Source organism: Hippocampus guttulatus, chromosome 10 (assembly GCF_054856545.1).
Source record: "Hippocampus guttulatus isolate MCC_2025c chromosome 10, RoL_Hgut_1.0, whole genome shotgun sequence".
Classification (NCBI taxonomy): Eukaryota; Metazoa; Chordata; class Actinopteri; order Syngnathiformes; family Syngnathidae; genus Hippocampus; species Hippocampus guttulatus.
The window spans coordinates 13778254-13796871 of NC_141270.1; the positions used below are offsets into that span (position 1 = coordinate 13778254).

General features: G+C 40.5%; 1 protein-coding gene across 1 annotated transcript in view; it reads left to right on the forward strand.

The window, feature by feature from the left end:
* Positions 1 to 948: 948 nt before the first annotated feature.
* Positions 949 to 18618, forward strand: part of ptk7b (protein tyrosine kinase 7b) — a 66358-nt gene continuing 48688 nt past the window's right edge. Inside the window, exons 1-2 of the mRNA XM_086122601.1 lie at positions 949 to 1241; positions 1327 to 1482. Coding sequence (XP_085978727.1) covers positions 1386 to 1482 — 97 coding nt within the window. The 5' untranslated portion in view covers positions 949 to 1241; positions 1327 to 1385. The remainder of the gene's footprint in view (positions 1242 to 1326; positions 1483 to 18618) is intronic.

The window sequence follows — 18618 nt, forward strand, 5'->3', positions numbered from 1 at the left end:
ACCCATAACCCCTTACCAATTAAAAATCGGTTGGTTGAGACTGGTCGCACAATTACGCACACAATTTGCGCCGAACAAGAAGCACTTGAAATCGTTCCGTGAGGTTGAATATGGTTGGTTGAGTCTGAACACATACACAATCCTCGTTAACAGTGGTTGTTCACACTTGTGTAACCACTTCAGCTCAGTTGTTCATTTTTAGATCTTTGTCCAGGGTATTGGTAACAATGTTAGGAAATGTAGTGAAATAATTTAGGTTGATCTATTTTTAATAGATATTTTTTTAAACGTGACATCTGTTGAGGCGTGTGTAAACTTTTCATATCCAGTATGTATTGCATTTGCAATACTCTGTGCATCACAGGCGCAGGATCGATATCCTAAAATGACGTGGCAGTACAGTAAGAGACTGCTCCACAGTCAAGAGATTCTGGGTTTGAATGTCGGACATTTGAGGTACTCCGGCTACATGGTGATCTTCCAAAGAACATGCATCCAAGGTTGACATACCAGCAGGTGGCAATGTTGTTTCGTTTTTTTAAGCACCGGTACCGGAAGATGTAACAAGAAACAAAAAAATATATGAGCGCGTAAATTATTGGTGCGCTCATTTCAAAATACAATTAATATTTTGGTAACGTGCTTAGGAAGTCATCAGCCGAAGTGAACTAATATCGTTTAATATGTCATCATATTATAGTAAAATGAAAGTGTACGGCATTTTTACAACATGGTGTAAGTTTTATTTTGTCGTCGAAAAAAAATCACATTTGGGGTACAATTTAATTGATTAACTTTGGTCAATGTAATTTTAGACTCATTTGGTCCAAAATAAGTTTAGTCTAAAGTTTGTTTTGAAAATCCAAACAGGAAATGGAGTGTATCACTAGTCCTGCTTTCACGAGTACAAACACATTCACAAGGCGAATGAGAGGAAGCCAACTTGGAAACAGCGGAGGGATCGAAACAAAGTCGGTGAAGACTTGAGTTACTCGGAGCTGGGCGTCACTGGACTGGTGGACCGCCGAGGAGGGAGCTGCACGCGGCGGCTTGTGATGAAACACCGCTGTCCGAGTTTACAGCTCTAAACTCTAAAAATCTAAAGTTTTTAGATTTTGCTTGACAAACTTTCGGCGCGTCTTCTGTCGAGTGCGCTCCAAGTGTGCCCTGTCTGTCCGGCCTGGGAAGCGAGCGACCCGTCCCCACATGCCTTCTTCCCGCTAGTCAAAATCAGCGACCAGGTGAGCTTCAAGTCCGGATCGCACGCGGACCTCAGCAGGTAACGGTGGTCATTTCACCCACGGCGGTCCCTTTGACGCCCCCCAGTCACGCTTCACGACTCTGGAGAGAAGCACCGAGGAGCCGCCGAGCTCCAAAATCAGGATATGGATCTAACAACAGAGACCGAAAATCGACGCGGCGAGGGTGGGGGTAGACTCCGAATCGACCCCCTGTACGTTGTCGCTATCATCTGCTTCCAAGGTTGGTACATGTACTTCATACTACTGTAGGATTCGAACACTAAACTAACATGCATGCACTAACATTTTTTTAAAAAGAAAGAAGTTCAAATATCCCTTCCCAATCTTTACAGTGACAATTTTAAAAATATATTTTTTTTCTACAAAAAGTGGATATCTATTTTATTTAATGGAAGAGTGTTTCATATTCTGCCTCTCCGCATATGCATATTCATTCATTCATTCATTCATTTTCCGAACCGCTTTATCCTCATTAAGGTCAAGGGGGGTGCTGGAGCCGATCCCAGCTGTCTTCGGGCAGTAGGCGGGGAACACCCTGAACCGGTTGCCAGCCAATCGCAGGGCATATGCACATATAATATACATATGTATATGCATATATTATTCATAGTAATTACGTGAAAATTAACTGATGTGTGAAGTTGAATTGAATTGATGTGCTACGGCAAAATTGGTTGGCAATCCTCGTGATTCGCTACTTGCAGATTGAAATTTCATGCATTGTTTTTGGAACCTATTCTCTGTTATTCCCTTAAAAATTCACTCACCTACTTGATCTTTTTTGGGGCAAAGGTAATTGTCCTTTCTCATAACTATTGCTGTGGTGCCACTTAATGGCATCTTGATGCAAGGAACTATGTAGAAGTGAGTTGGAGCGTTTCATGGAGTGCTTTTTGTCAAAGGACAAATAGCCGAAAGATGCCACAGGATTATAAAACCCTAAAGGGGTGTCAATTACTTACAGGCTTTGGCTATTTGCAGCAGGCCTCTGTACCAATTTATGTCGAAACGCTGTACTCTGAAGTTGATGATACATATTTCTAACCATTTCATGTTTTAGCAAATGTAAAAAAAATATACAGTATATATCAAAGAATGGGGCTTGCTTATTCCACTGCTTTTCTTTCCTCTTCAATGCGTGGAATCCGATGTGAAGTCAATTCTACTATAATTTAGTGGGTGAATGAGGTTTGTTCCCCCCATTCTGGGAGCGAATCCAACTTGTGCCTTCAAAATGGGAAATGATTTCACTCTGATGCCTTAATGTTGTTTGTATTTGTCCATAGTCGAACACGCTATCTCAGGTAGAAGAAAGTGGAAAAGGCTCTCATCACACGGTCAAACTTAATGTTTGTCCTGTTGCGATTGGAAGCAAGTACGTAAATGTTAATGCGGGATAAGCGCAGGCATTGTCCGGTTACGATTGGAAGCAAGTACGTAAATGTTAATGCGGGATAAGCGCAGGCATCTATGCATCACCACTGGAGCAGCCTTTTAGTTACTGAAATGTGTTCCTGGTGCTTTTCTTTCACTGTTCTCACAACACGCTGGAGACACCATTTCTCATGATGATACTGTATTCCTTTTAGACATAATGGAAGTGTCTCTCAGACTTTGTGGGTGCCATTCATAATGCAGGTCTGGCCTTGATCACGGCTCTCTGGCTTGTGATAAAAGAAGCGACTAAGCAGTCTTGCTGTATATAGTCTTGTCCATGAAATGCTAAAAATCTCAGTTGTATCAAAATGGTCCCTTTTAACAGAACCATGCATGAGCGTCAAACGTGTCGTACCACATGTACCTAATGCATTTGCATTAGGCGTCGTCAAAATGGCTGTGTGTCCTCTTAAGTTAAAGTAGGCCTCTCGCCCCCCGCCATCCTCAGGGTGCCCACTTTGGGATGAATGTGAGCTCTGTGTGCGGGGCAACAGGGGAGCCGGCGGCTGTTTACAAAATGCATGAATAGAGCCAAGCCAGGTACTGTTGTGAGAGCAAGGGGGGCTTTTGCCCATTTTAGGAATGCCTTATTTTATTTTATTTTATTTTATTTTTAATGTGTAGGAGCAGAAATGGCATCATCATTGTCCATAGAACACAGTCTTTCTAGTCAGGCATGTGGTCGACACACAGGTGGGCATAAATTGGTACCCGGTTTGGATGAATATTTCTGTTTAAGTATATTATTTTTAATTTGCTTTTGTTTTATGTGTGTCAGTTTCGGGGATAGACTCCAGCACGCCCACAACCGTAGTGAGGAGCAGATAATGGCTGGATGGATAAAATATATTGCAAAATTATTTTTTCTCTGTTACTGTTGATTTAAAAAAATTATTGTATATTTGATATTGTTTAATGATCAAACAAATCAAATAAACATCAATTAAATGAGAGGGAGAGATATACTGACCAATATTTTTGCAATTTAGAGATGCTTCTTGGGTAGTGATTAATGCAGAAGGCTACTAATTAGATACGCACTTCTGAACCTACTTCAAGTTTACCAAATAAATGTTATTCATACCATGATTGCAAATAACAGTTATTTTTGTCATAGATTAAACAGACTAAAAATATTTTCCTTCAAATTGACTAGAATGCAATTACTGATTTGGTCCACACCATGTCAAAAAAAAAAACATGAAAAATGTTAATTGTTGTTTTCCAAAATAAACAGATGTTTACAAATATATATATATATATATATATATTAATTTATTTATTTATCAAACACTCAACATTATCTATTATAAAAATAGTTGGGTAATTTGATGATCAATTAATTTTGACACCTAGATTAATGATAGAAGGCTTACTGTCTCTTAAAATATAAAACAAGACATAGTTCATGTTCTAAGGGCGTGGATATTGGTCAGGAAAAATACGATTGCAAATCTAATTTTTTTTAACTTTTGAGAAGACTTTTTTTAATGTCGTGTGAAATCTTATTATAGGTTATTATGTTGAAGTGAATTGTACTTGGTGGAAGATTGAAAATTGATCTGTTGTTTGAAAAATAACTGCAGTGATTATAATTCCGTTGTGTAATTCAAGCAAAAGCTGCACGACACAAAGATGTCCTGGGTCTGCTTGTTTCGCGGTCGCCCTGCACTCCAAAACTGACTTACCGGTAAATAGTTGTGCTTTATCCGAGGCAGGGATCAGCGTTCTAGTGAGGCGGGCAAGTTCCACTTGAAGACCTGAGCGTGACAACAAAACAAAGAGCGGAACAAAGAACCCGCTGAATAGGCGTGAATCATAAGATCTGGTTGTGGTTATCGCAATGTTTTCCCGTTTGCACAGAATTTGAGTTCTGGGGGAGGAATACCAAAGGTGTCTGGCGTCTTGTGGTTCTGGTCATTTACCAGAAGTGTTGATTCAGGTTTAGAGGAAACCCTTTTGAACTGGAGAGTCGACTTCTTTTCACACGGTAGATGTGTGCAGCGTGCACTCAACCCATTATGACGGATTCGCTCCGAGGCGAGGATCCTCTTGCACCGACGGCAATCATGATGGCCCGCTTTCTCAGTTTTGGCTTTCTTGTCATTTTGAAACAGATGCGTGCCTGTCTTCTCTTGTTCGCCGTCCTCCGTGACCTTGAAATCAATCCAGGTTCTTCCGTCTTGAAGGATGTTGAGCTTGGTTAAGTGAGTTTCTTTCAAAGGAGTAATGAAGCCTGAAAGGCACAGTGTGTGTCCTCAACCTTTAATAAAACATGCCTCCATTTGGGTCCGAGTTTGAAACGGCGGCAATGTTACGCTCATGCTCGCATCTTGCCTTAATTTGATGCCCAAAAAGGTAGTTCAGGACCACACAAGACCCCCTCACAGCAAGGCAAACTTTGGCTTCAAAGAGTCGACTTTGCTTCTTTCTGGCCTGATAATGTTTTTTTTTTTTTCCTATAAGCCTAAAATAAATTCTAGCAATTCCTTCCTTTTTCAAAGTTGACGGACTATTGAGAATGGATTTGTGTAGGTGCGGTGGTGAAACTATGCAAAGCTGTACAATTTCTGGCACATTTTATGAGTGAGCTCAAATCTCAGTAGCGAAAAAAAGCCTCAGTTCATGATGGCATTTGCTCTCCGTGGGCAACAAAAGCCAACAAAATGACTGCAACGGCCATGCGGCTCGCTTTAAATGATGATTACTGCACCTAATGACCCGTGCGGGTTTGTGACAAAGTGTGTGCGCTGGCTCTGGATTTTTGTGCTGGCTCTGGATTCTGTGGTTGTGATTTGAGTCGGGTCTTGCAGAGATCTCCTTCCTATGCGGTTGCGGGTCTCTTTGGCTCTGTTGTTGTCTCTCTTGTCTGGAAGGATCTCTGTTGTTTATTGACTCGGTGCCTTCTTGCAGTCCTGTCTCCTGTCTGACTTGCACCCTGCACCTCAGACGTCTTTGTAGTTGTTTAATGTTCTCCACTTTTGGCATTTCTTTTGTTCTAGCTGTTCTTACACCATTTTCAATTCTTTGCAGCCACGATTCATCTGAATTGCACACCAGATGAAGTTCATAATGAAGCAAAGTCCTAAAACATTGTTCCTCTCACTGCCAACAAACGGTCTCATTCTGAACAGATTTGTTTTTAAACTAAATAATGGCACAAAAGTCCTTACAAGCTGAGAATGGATTTTTATTTTCGTTTTAAGTCGCTCACCCACTACATCATCATTTGTGTCCCTGTCAGATCAGAATTTCTGAATTAGAACATTTTTAAAAATGGATTTTTACAGTATGCCCAACCCATTCAATTCCAGTCATTTTCAGGCACTCTTTTGCACTCCACATTTAAAAAACAACAACAAAAAAAACGTACCTGGGATTGAATGTGTGAATTGTGTAAAAGACACAAACATACATCCCTGGTAATGAATTCTTGAATGTGTGTAATGCTCTCACTTCGGGATGAGTCCACTCATTCATTGATTGGCTGTAATCAGTGTACATAGACGGCAAAGGAAGAAGAAGTGATAAGTCTGTATTCTGCGAATCATCAAGCAGGATTCAGTCACGTGACCGTGCAAGCAGCCGAAGGAACACAACTTTTTTTTTTTCCAAATATGGAGGAGGCCAGGAATTGACTTTGGGTTCGACATGACTGACGTCGGTCCAAATAACATTGTAAGATGTGCCAAAGAACGTTCGCTGTGAAGAGCAATCATCCGCATCATAGCTACGTTTGCGAATATATCATGTGTGGGGACATTTCAGAAACTAGTTGTCAAAAAACGGCGTCTGTGTTAAGGAGTGTCTACAATACGACATATTCCAGGGTGACATATATTGCGCAAATCGCCATATAACAACTTTTTTCATTCTGATTGCTGATTGTTGTTGGCAGTGGTAGACCAGTACTCTTTTGCAGCTCAAATTGTAATCATATATTTCATTATGGAGTAATAGACCCTTTTCCCTTTCAGACGCTTTTCAAGTACAGTCAATATAAAATGAGGAGCTGGGATTAAATGTGGGGCGTCTGAAAAGACATCTAAATACGTCTTTGGGAGTGAATGAGTTTAAGTTCCAGATATTCATGAATGCCGGTAGAATAGAAAACAAAAACAAAATGAACACACACACATCCAGGAGTTGCTATTGGCCACAACTCACACGCAGACACGCTTACATGCAGACTCATCATCGTCACACACTTTTCCCCCATCATTGGCCTCCTGGGCTGTGAGTCGTCATCCAAACTCCAGCCAAGGAGATAACCTCTTCACAGAGGGAACTGGAGCTACGCTTGGCATGCCATCGAAAGCTTTTGTCCCGACGCTCCACACACACACTACTTCTATGTGGTTATGTGGGTTTTTCTAAAGTTCTTTATGGATTCTGTGGTTCCGAGTATAGTCATACTTGGAAGGCATAAAATAAGGTTATAAAATGAGTGCTTGTTTTCATATACAGTACAATACTTTGTAATCATTTAACATTATCGTACAGATGCGCATACAGTAGGATGGTGACCCGAGACCTCAGACAAAGAGGCAAAACTACTGTAAGCTCTGTATTTTCTCTCCTAATGTTGTCAAAGGGTCTCTGACCATAGAAACGCTTAATCTGTTGTTTCTGGACAATTTCTCAGCTATTTTAGATAACATCAAATCAGGTTCCTTTTAGACACCATTAGTCCTGAAGTTTTTACTAGTTTGACCCCATGTGGATATCACGTAGTGCTGTAAATCTTTACGACAACACCTCCCTGCAGGGCAGGTGTGAGTCTCCTCACAGTGCAACACAATTGCTGTTTTGTCCCCAGACCGATGCCAAGCATGCCGCGGCATTCAAATGCTCCAGATCGAAACGTGCAGGAATGCTGAATTTGGCACCCTACTATTAGAACGCGGGGGCAAGAATAAAGGGTCGGCAAGAGAGGAGAAAGACGTCTGGCTTGTCATTGCATAATCCCGGCAGCTATTAACTCTTTGTGCGCCGAGGCTGAATGAACTCATCACACCAACGGGCCACAAGCAGAGTGACACCAGAGCACCTCTCAATCGGCCCGACACAGCAGCCGATTGAAACCGAGTGAAAAGATCACTGGTGTTTAATTGGAAGGACCTTTAACTCCGTTTGATACCAAAGTGCGCAGGGTCAACCAGCTAACCACTGACCCGGAGGTATTTGTGTTCGGCAATGTAATTGCTGCATGCGCCACATGCACAGATAAACTGAGGGCAGCTTCTTCAAGTGGAAATATAAGAAAGTTGTGCTTCACACTTTTATCCCCCCCCCCCCCCCCCCCCCCCCCCGAAGTTGCTGATGCTCAAGAACCAGTGTTCATACCTAGCTCCGTCTCTGGTCAGCATGGGACACAAAGATGTACTAGTCTTGGCGTAGGACACAGTGGGTTGTGCTGGGTGGGGTGAACACAGCCTCATACATTCAAGAAATGCTAATTGAATATAAACCCAGTAGGGCTCTTAGGTCTGCAGGTTGGGGTCAATTAGTGAAGCCCAGATTTCCAAGCAAACTTTATGAAGTAACATTTAGCTGTTATGCTGCAAGCCAACGAAATAAGCTGCCAACAGAAGTGAAGTCAGCCCCAAGTGTAAATGCTGTTAAATCCAGCATTGCTTTTATGCTTTTCTTACCTATGATTGAGGTCTTTGAAAGCATTAAAATATTTTCTTCCAAATTCTTGTTCTCGCATGTGTCCTTTGGTATTATTATTATTATTTAAACTTTTTATTTCTTGGCTTGGCTATTTAAATTTCTTTAACTCCTTTGTAAGTGATTTTAAATGTTGTACTTTTAATTATGGGAAGCACTTTGATTTATCTTGTTTTTGAAATGTGCTGTATAAATAAAGCTGGCTTGCCTTGTGCAATTGCAAAGCGAGTATTTTTTTTTAAATTATTATTTTGTTTTTAAGTTAGATATGGTCTTGTTTGAACACATGCTTCTCATGACATGAAGCTGTGTGTTTGCCCAAATTGGTGTAGTTCAATTCGGCTCACCACTTGAACAAGATGGTGATCTCAAGGTTAAGTTCAGGTGTGTGTGTGCCCTTTGTGGCAATAACTGCATCTGCTCTGTTTATAGTTTGACGTCATACTGTGTGCTTAGCTGACAAAGAGACAAACAAAATCATTTCATTTTGGTATAAAATCGTTTTAAAAAGGTTCCTTGTATGTCGCCAAATCAGCTCAGTTTTTTCTGTTGATCGTCACTTCTAGTCCTAATATGATACAGATCATTTATTTTGGTGCCCTTCGAAAAGACAATGACCAGAAAGAAACCTGAGTAATGACATGAAAATGTCATGAGGTGCCTGTACACCTTGGTTTGGGCGCCAGCAGTATGTGTGGCTCTTGGTTTTAGTCAGCATGTGAATAAATGATTTCATGCTCACTCATTTTGAATGTCAACCAAGTTTCACAGTGCTTTTATATCTTTTTAGGTCACGTCTTTGTTCGATTCTCGCTGAAAAGCGACGGCTGTCTCAGTCCGTTGCCCTGCGAGCGTAAGGCAGGGAACAGTTTTTTTTGGTTTGTTTTTTGTTTTTCTTTTATTGCGAAACTCAACTCGCTCACATTTCTTCTGTGCCTTGTTGTGATTTTATGTTGCATGCCTCCTCTCAAATGACTGGAAAGCTGTTGGGGAGAGAAAAACAAAGGTCTGCTTTGGTTTTGAACTTCAGCCTTTGCTGGCTGGACGGTTTAAGTCTTTGAACAAAACGCTGCAGTTGGTCTGAATTATTGTTTGCGTGGGGGGCCTTGTGGGAAACTTTCTCGCTTTTACTATTTACAGCTTGCAACATTCTGATAAACCGCTTAATTCTTATAGTTTGATTTATCCATCCACCCCCTTTCCTCAGCACAAAATACCTTTATCTTAACGGTGGTTGTACCTTTTTATTTTCCGAGCACTTATCAGACTCTTAAATGAATATGAAGTTAATACTGTACATGATTGTGGTTTTATTTTGTTTACTATATTATACTCATTAGTGTAACTGGTATAGCTGTGACATCCGGTTTAATAGTGGGCGTGGTCAAAAGAAGATCTATTGAATGTCTTATCTTGTAAAATGACCTTAAGTTTGCGTTGTGATTCTGGCAATTATCCATATGTGTAGCATTTGCGCATTATGTCTGGCATTGTTCTCTATTTGTCGAAAGCAATTACGACAGCGGTGAATGAAGCTCATTATCCATCCCGTTATTTCTTTTTCTGTGGTTTTAATTATGTGAAACAAGCTCCCTGGCTTGATCCTATGCTCTCACTATGGAGCGACTTGCACTCTGTTTCACCTTCCGCAGCTTCCATTCAATTTGTTCGCTGTAGCTTCACAAACCATGCCATCGAGTAGATCCCTTTAAACGCTGGCCTGCTTTCAGCTATTCTGAATTTACGCCTCCCTCGAAGTATGTGTCAAGTTCTGGCACATCAAAAGTAGATGGGTGAAGTTTCCAAATGAGTGCTCGATGTATATGCTTCCAAGTGAATACCTCAGAACCAGGAAAATAAATTCATGTTGCTTTATTTGGGGATGTTTCACGCGCACACACTCACACGCTCACACAAAAAGTCCGCGATGATTCCCCCATCTTACCCACAAAGGTGCTTCCTGTTTGTCTTGCATTCTTCTCTCCATCCTCACCACTGTAGCCAAAAATGATGGAAATGCATATATGTATATACCGGTACATGTATGTATTATGGATATTGTTTTCGTAAAAGTGTTATCCTGTCCGTTTGTTGTTTATCATGGATATTCCGAATGGCTGTGTTTTGTTTTTTGTGTTACTGACGACTTAAGCAATACATCTGCTTTTGCATAAAAAATAGTACTTCCATGGTTGACCTCACAGTGCAGAGGTACAACTCCAGCTTCCCTGTGTGGAGTTTGCATGTTCTCCCCATGCTTGCGTGGGTTTCCTCCCACATTCCAAAAACATGCATGGCAGGCTGATTGAACACTCAAAATTGTCTGTAGGTGGTGTGAGTGTGGGCGCGAATGTTTGTTTGTTTCTGTGTGCGTTGCGATTGGCTGGCAACCCGTTCAGGGTGTCCCCCACCTACTGCCCGAAGACAGCTGGGATAGGCTCCAAGCACCCCCCGCGACCCGAGTGAGGAATGAGCGGTTTGGAAAATGAATAAATGAATGACTGTTCTACCTTGCCAAGTGTATTCCACATATTAACCTTTTTAGGCTGGATCAACTGCTTGCTAATTTTTGCAATTTGTGATGAACATTATCATGACCTAATTCTTCGTGGTCAATTAATTGCAACGTTTTCCCAAAGAAAAAAATTGTTACAGTATGTTTAGCAGGTGCACATTGCAGATCTTAGGTTGTCTGGCCCACCTATCTTGCATCAGATGGCGCTGAATTTTTTTTAAAAACTAGATTTTATTTATCATCATAAGCCCCTTTTTAGGTGGTGCATTAAATCACAGGTGTCAATCTAAAGGCCCGGGGGCCAGATCCGGCCCGCCACCTAATTTTATGTGGCACGCGAAAGCAAATCATCTGTGTCAAGCATGGTCTTGCTAAAATCTATCAAAATGTCAAATTGTCATGTGTAATAAATAATGTTGAGATTTTGCAATTATTTTGTTACCCTGTTTACACTCACTTGAACAATAATTGAACAAACTATTAAAGTTGACTTATTTCAAAACTATGCTATAGTTTTTTGTATACAAGTAATAAATCGATGAGACTATGAAACAATTGTTTTCGGTGTCATAACAGCCCTGCGAGGGAAGACCTAACTCCAAAGTGGCCCGCGACAAAAATGAGTTTGACAGCCCTGCCTGAAATCCTTATTTTTCATCACTAGCAGCGGGTTAAATTCCGACAATGGACAAACGCAATAGGTTCCCCTCCAGTACAATGGAGTGGTCTGTGCAGGTGCTGAAGCTCCGGACAACATTTCCGTCCTTATCAGTCGAGGTGATGAAAGATGCTAAAGTGTTGTGTCTGACATGAATACTCCCGGTTGCCCCTCCTGGTTTAGAACCACAGGAAGTGTAGATGTTGTTATGGTGGTTTCCCCACGTTTTACGTCACGGTGATTGGAGAGCTCCGCAAGGTCCTCTTCGTTCCACACACATTTTTTTTTTTTTTTTTTTTGGAAATCATCCCTGTGTACCTTCATTCAGGTCCAAGTCTAGTCAAAAGGCCATAGCCTTGTCTTCCTCATTGTGAACCATGTGGCTGGAGGTCTCTGGTCTATTTGGGTGCGTGAGTGCATGCGTGTGGTCAAAATGTAAAGCACAAGCTGTGGTCTCCCCAGAGGATCTGAGTGACAGCAGGCGCAGGAGATGGCGGCTGTGTGTTTTGCTGTTGGCTTCCTGTAATGCAGATGGGAGCTCAAAACTGCAGGACACACAGAGTTGTCACTGCCTCAGGAATTTCCAAAATTGTCCAGACACACACTCACACTATGCACGGAAGGGAATACTGTATGTACTTGTGTGCGTGCGCGTGTGTGTGGGTGTGTGTTTGGGTGTGTGCGTGTATGTCTGTCTCTTGGATTTGTTGGCTCTGGTGTGTGGCCACAGCAGAGCAGTTGGCGGTATGGTGGTCAGTGTGTTCGCTGTGTGTAGGAACATAAATGTTCAGCGTGACAATTTAATCACTTGGACAGCCTCAAATGTAATTAAGAATAATGGTTGCAACTACGAGCATAACTTGCTTTAATCTGATCTTTTTTTTATATTTATATTTTCTTACATTTGCTAAGAAATCACAAGGGCGGCTTCTTTTTCTTTTTAGTAAGAGTCAAAATCTCATGTATGGCATTAAGTTGTACAACTTAGGGTTTTGCACCAGAATTATTTGCGAGCTTCCCTTTTTTAGTTATTATAAATGTCCCAGGCAGACGTCATACTCTGCCTTTGTGCATTTTCCTCCTAGCTTGTCATTTCTCATGAAGCAAAGAAAAGGTTGCCTTGAAAGGTACACGCCTGCCTACTCAGCAACTGCAGGGGCTCCATCTTAAATGGAGGTCAAGTGACATATGAGCTCCGGGTGCACATCGAGCTTGCCCACGTTTCCTTTCGCTCCTTTTTTTCCCCTTCCCCCCTGGCACTTTTCTGAACATTTACATCGGTAGTGGAGAACTATGAAAGGAAAACCTGATTCAAGTACTATAAAATGGCCGGGTTGGCACAGCAATCTCTCTGTTATTTTTTTGTTTCCTGCAGAAAGGTTTTTTTTTTTTTTTTTTTGTCAAAGTATGAAATCAGAGAATATTGCCTGGTGAGGGACTGAAATTCAAAGGATTTGGAAATTTCTGGTTCATTTTCAGTTAAAACAAGGTCTCTAAAAGATGAATTATTATCGAAATAGTTAAATTATTGGATTGATTAGTTGTCAATTAGTTATTTTGACTTCAAGATGGCGCCGCGAGAGTGGCTGCCTTTCCAGCAGCTCTTATATTTTGTTCTTCTACTTCTTCCTTTCATAACTTTGCTGCTGTGAATTAGGAATTTCTCCGAGAGACTAATAAAGGTTTTCTTATCTTATCTTATTAATCGATCGTTTGTTGCACCTCTAGTGGTTAGGCTGCGGCATATTAGCGACCCTTTTTTTATGCTTATGTTAAACTGGGCAGCTGTGGCTAAGTGGTTAAGATTCTCACCTGCCACCGTGGAGGCTCTGGTTCAAAACCATCCACCTCGGACACCTGGTTGTGTCCTTTAGTAAGACATCGACACCTCAAACTGCTCCCCGGGCCCTCTGTTCCAGTGAGTGCCACTTCCGGTGTGTGTTGGCTATCATGGGTCAAATACAGAGGTCAAATTACACGCACATGACAAAAAGGAGAATTTTTCTTCTTCATGCTGGCCTGGTGTCTTTTATGTTTATGTGCAAACCACAAAATCCTGATGAGAACGAACAGCATGTTCTCTGTTGGGGTCGCAAGACTTGAGACAGTTGCGACAACCCGACCACTTAAGACCCCAAGTCTCTCCAGTCACTGCTGGAGCCTGATACTGTTTGGTAGCTTTTGTATGTTGCCACGCCATCTTAAAGTGACTGTCACTACATTGTCTTGATTCATTACACTCTTATATCCTAAGTTGGATCAAATGGTGAAAATCCATTTTCGCTCCAGAGTGAAGTTACTTTTATGTGATTCCTAAAAAAGCCCGCCAAGGCACCACTTGACAAGACATCTGTATTTTATGAGGCTATTAACGATTTAGGCGAGCAGTACTATTTGTAGGCCTAAATCAATGTTTCTCATTTCTTCCAAGTAAAAGAGTGGATGTCCTGCAGCTTTTCCTCCTTTTGTTTGATCTTTTTTTCTGGCACAGTTTACTCTTTCCATAACGCCGAATTTGTTCAAAAGGCATTAAACATGAGTGGGCTCCCTTGTGCACGGAAATGGTGGTGAGACATTCATAGAATATGCTGCCAGACACCAGACCGGAGCCTCCCACAGCTGTGGGGCCCCACAAACCCGCCAGTAAACATTTTTTTTTCCTTTTACAGATGTGTTATGTGTTCATCCGAACATCCATTGGGACAATCTAATGTGTTTGGTTTTATTTGCGCAGCAATACACTGTACCTTATTTTGTGTACAGCTTTATAAAAACCAAGTAAGTACTACAGTGAAACTCCTCTACAACGAAACCTACATGGGCGAAAATACCCCCTAGCGTGAAAAAATCTTCATGCATTAACACCATTCCCAATTCCCTGCCCCCCATACAACGAAAAAAAACCCTGTTGCGTTATACGAAATCTTTTTCTCTGCTCTTGCCTCACGACGAGATTCACTACAACGAAGTCTAATCCAACAGCGACCTCTAGTGCTTCGTTTGGAAACAGCAACAGCAACCACCACATTGGTTTACACATGCGCAGTAGTCCAGGAAGTATTTGTTATTGTTAGTTTCAGACGCAGCAAGAACGTTGCATTGCAAAAATGGCTACAAAACGGACCTTTGGATGTCAAGCAACTAAGACAAGAAGAGCTCTGACACTAGAAGAGAGGGTAAAAGTGATCAAAATGAAAGACGGAAGAAGCAAAATAAAAGACATTATCCAAGAAATTGATGTAAAAGTGAATGTTGATCGTAAATTTTGCAATTTCTTTCCCTTTTTTTCTTTCTACACTTACTATGAAGTGTCAAATAAGTGTATGCTCATACTTATGCACTATTGGAATAAAAATAAAGAGTACACATACGTTTGTGTATGTGTGTGTGTGTGTTTACATCTGAGATAAAATTTGATACAGTGACCCCCCCGTTGTGAAAAATGTCTTACTGCAAACATGATTTCGTTGTAGAGGAGTTTCACTGTACTCCAATCGCTTTATTTTGCAAGGTGTGACAGACACCAATCAGAAAACCGTGGGGGATACAATGGATTTATATCATCCACCCGTCCACCACCACAAAGATTTTCGTTTGCAGTTCAGTTGTATTTCGTTTATCGTCAAATTTGGCGAAGTCGTCATTCTCGGCGTGGACCAATCAGCATCAGGCCATTTTGTTGTCATCGAATCAATGTCATTCAGAAGATAGTGACCAAGTAGAAAGGTTAAAGATGACAAAATATTTAAAAAAAACAAAAACTACACTCTTTGTAAAGACAGATTATGCAGGCATTACATCATGAGCTAAGGGCACAGAATAATTCTGTTGTCAATATATAGCATCATGAATAACCTGAGGATCTCCTATGGGATACAATGTGGCCAGCTACTACCGTGCACGAGTGTCATCGTAGGGAACAAATAATAATAAACTGCGGTTTGGCTACACTTTGGAAATGTTACTTTAAAGTACACTGTGTTTCATTGTGCCCTCTCATCTCAGACATGAGTTACAGCGGTTTGGGCAGCTGGAGGACATCAAGACCCTGAAGGAGCAAAGCGAGGTTAGAAGGTCAAAGAGAAGTTGAGGTTAAAAAAAAAAATCCTCACATTTCAGTGCAGATGGACAAGCATCAACTTCACCAAAGACCAGTCTACAGCTGGAAGTGTGGTCTTCCAAGGACAACTATGTCAATATTTAAAAATTCTGTCAGTTGTGACCGATCATGGTCATACCAAAGATATACATTCAGCAGCATCTTTTTTTTTCCTCCCAGGAGAGGACTTGATTCCATTTGTATTCTTTTCGAAACAACTCTTTCGGCAAAGAATTGACCTGAAGCTAAATTATTTACCATACGACCGTGTGGAAATTCATCTGTTTATCTCCTTAAATACAAGCATTTGGACCCTATGCTCTGCCAACAACATATCCTAGGAACTTTTTGTCCTCTACTTGCTCTCCTCCGTGGTGCTGTCTCTCATTAACTTGGGCCCGGGTTCAGTCATTAGTCATTCTGATGTGCGTTCTCTTTGAAAAGCAGTTTTTGATGCAGCATTGGATCCCATTTGTTGACTTTTATTTCGACCCACTTTTGACAAAAACACAATTAAAAAAATAATTGTGTGAGAATGGAAAGCATGATGTCTGGATTTTTCTGTTTCCCATGAAACGATTCACCGAAAGGATTTGGTTGGACTGGATGATAAGCTTGTTTTTAAGTAACAACCCACTAAGATTATTTTTGCATGTACTCTCTCTCAAATTAAACATGTATCCCTGATTTTTAAAAAAATGTTGCTTGATTTAAAGTTTCACATAAACATTCCCCCCATTAGGCATCCTCCTGTAATGAATCATCATGTAATTGAGTTCATTCATATTTTAATCAGTTGTAAAATTGTAGTCGAGCTTTATTATTTTTACATTTTCCATAAACCCGCTATGCTTGACTTGTAGTGAGTCAGTGTTCCTCATATTTTTTATTTAATTATTATTATTTTTTTTTTGTGGTTGTATGGCTGAAAAGGCAAACTTTGTGCGATCCTGTTTGTGCGGTATGTCTGATGTCCCTTCAAGGTCTGTTTGTGAACGAAGGGCTGCTTTTAGGTGGCTAGCTTCTGAGGATTAAACCAAGCTGTGTAGCGCGACGATTCCTCACCAAGTCTAGGAGCGGGAACAAGTGGTTCTTGTTAGGAGTAAGCCGGAGAGAAAATAGGTGTAATTGAATGTCGAGCCATATGCTTCTTATTTCATGAAAATGTGTCTTTGCTTTAGATCCGGTTAAATTGCTGTGCCAGACTGCTCGCTTTTCATTCCACACACAAAGGACCGTTTTCAGCACTTTAAAAAACAAAAACATTTCAAGCTATTTAATGATTGAATTGAACTGATTTCAGTTTTACCTGCTTGAATGCAGGACCATTGATTTTGATTTTCACCTTTCCTAATATTTTACTCATGAAATCACTCAGTGTTAAACATCATGGCACGACGAACATATCTACACACTGTTGAAACAAATGTGTAAATGGATGGTTCTGTCTCGAACTATAAGCTTACATAAAGTGGCTGCTAGCTTAAACATTGACATATCTCACGTTCTGCAAGATGCGAGGTGTATGCAGTCGGAAATTTCAAACTTAAAAGATAAAATTCCCTTGGTGCTGTAAAAGATAACAGCTACAAATCTCAAGTATAATGTGGGCTTTCTATCGCCTTATCAACGCTGACATAAATCAAGAATAATGGGGATGAGATTACTTTGCTATTTACTTAATTACAATCAAGTCACCATCTAGTTACTTACCTAATCAAACCTTGAGTCTAGTGGTTGGGCTATCAAACGTTCAATAACATTTTATGTTCCACAATGGCTTTGGGAGTGATATTCCTTCAAATAACGCATATTTACACACAAACCCTGTGGAAACACTAATACAGTACATGGGTAATCACAATTTCTTTGTGTTCTCACTCTGTGTAATCCATGCATGCATGACACCATACTGCCCCTAAGAGGTCAAATGTGTAGGAATAGTATTTGTTTTTACGTTTGTTGTTTTTTTTAAATATCTATTCTTTGAATACATTCTTATTTTACTTGAATTTCTTTTCTTGTTAGCCTTTCAAGTTCTATTTCAAGATGAGTTTTGAAGGATTCATGGAATTTTCCTATACCCATAAATCAAGGATACAGAGATCCATGGCCTTTTTTTCATCGTACCAAAACACATTTCCATATTACATGGAAAATACAACAAACAATACACACAAAATACAAGGTCCCAAGTTTGCTTAGTATATCCCAAGACTTGTGAAAATAACAGAACATAAAAATTAAATATGACAAAGAGATACGGATTATGCTTATTCAAGGCTTCAATGTGTGCACAGTTGCAAAGTGTCAAAGGTGTGGATGTGGCAGAATGAAAATGCCAAAGGCTTGAATTTCACCTGGTATTTGCAAGATAACAACAGTGTGTTAAAAATAAAGTGTTCTATGTGCAGGAACGAATCATTATGAATCTATGATGATTTGGACTAGTTGAGTTTTAGTTGTTGAATAAAACCAAGTTTTGAAATCATTGAATAATCATTTCTAAAATTGTGATTTCAATTTTGATTAAAATAATTGTGCTTATAATTTTTTTCCATAAATGTCTAAGTGCTCACGTAGAAAATGTTGATTGTACAAATGTCTTTGTGAACATTTTCGACCTTGAACGAACCCCGAAGTAAAGTCAACTTTCGCTACCTTCGCAAACTTTCACGGCTTAGTGGAACATGGGCTTTATGTGTTACGAGATCGACTTACTATGGCCTCATAGAGCAGCGAGGGATGTGAGGGGTGTGCCACACAACGCAGAATGAAAATCAGTTGTTGGGATCGATGCCATTTTTTTTTTTTTGTGTGTGTGTTTGTTCAGATCGGCGTAACTTGACCCACAGCTATAAGTGTCAGTCTTGTTTCTTGGCTGCATGTCAAACATATTGGACAAAGTTAAAACTTTGTGATCAAAGGCCACGGCTTGTGTTTTAACCTCGGGTCCTGAAACACTGGGGCCTCT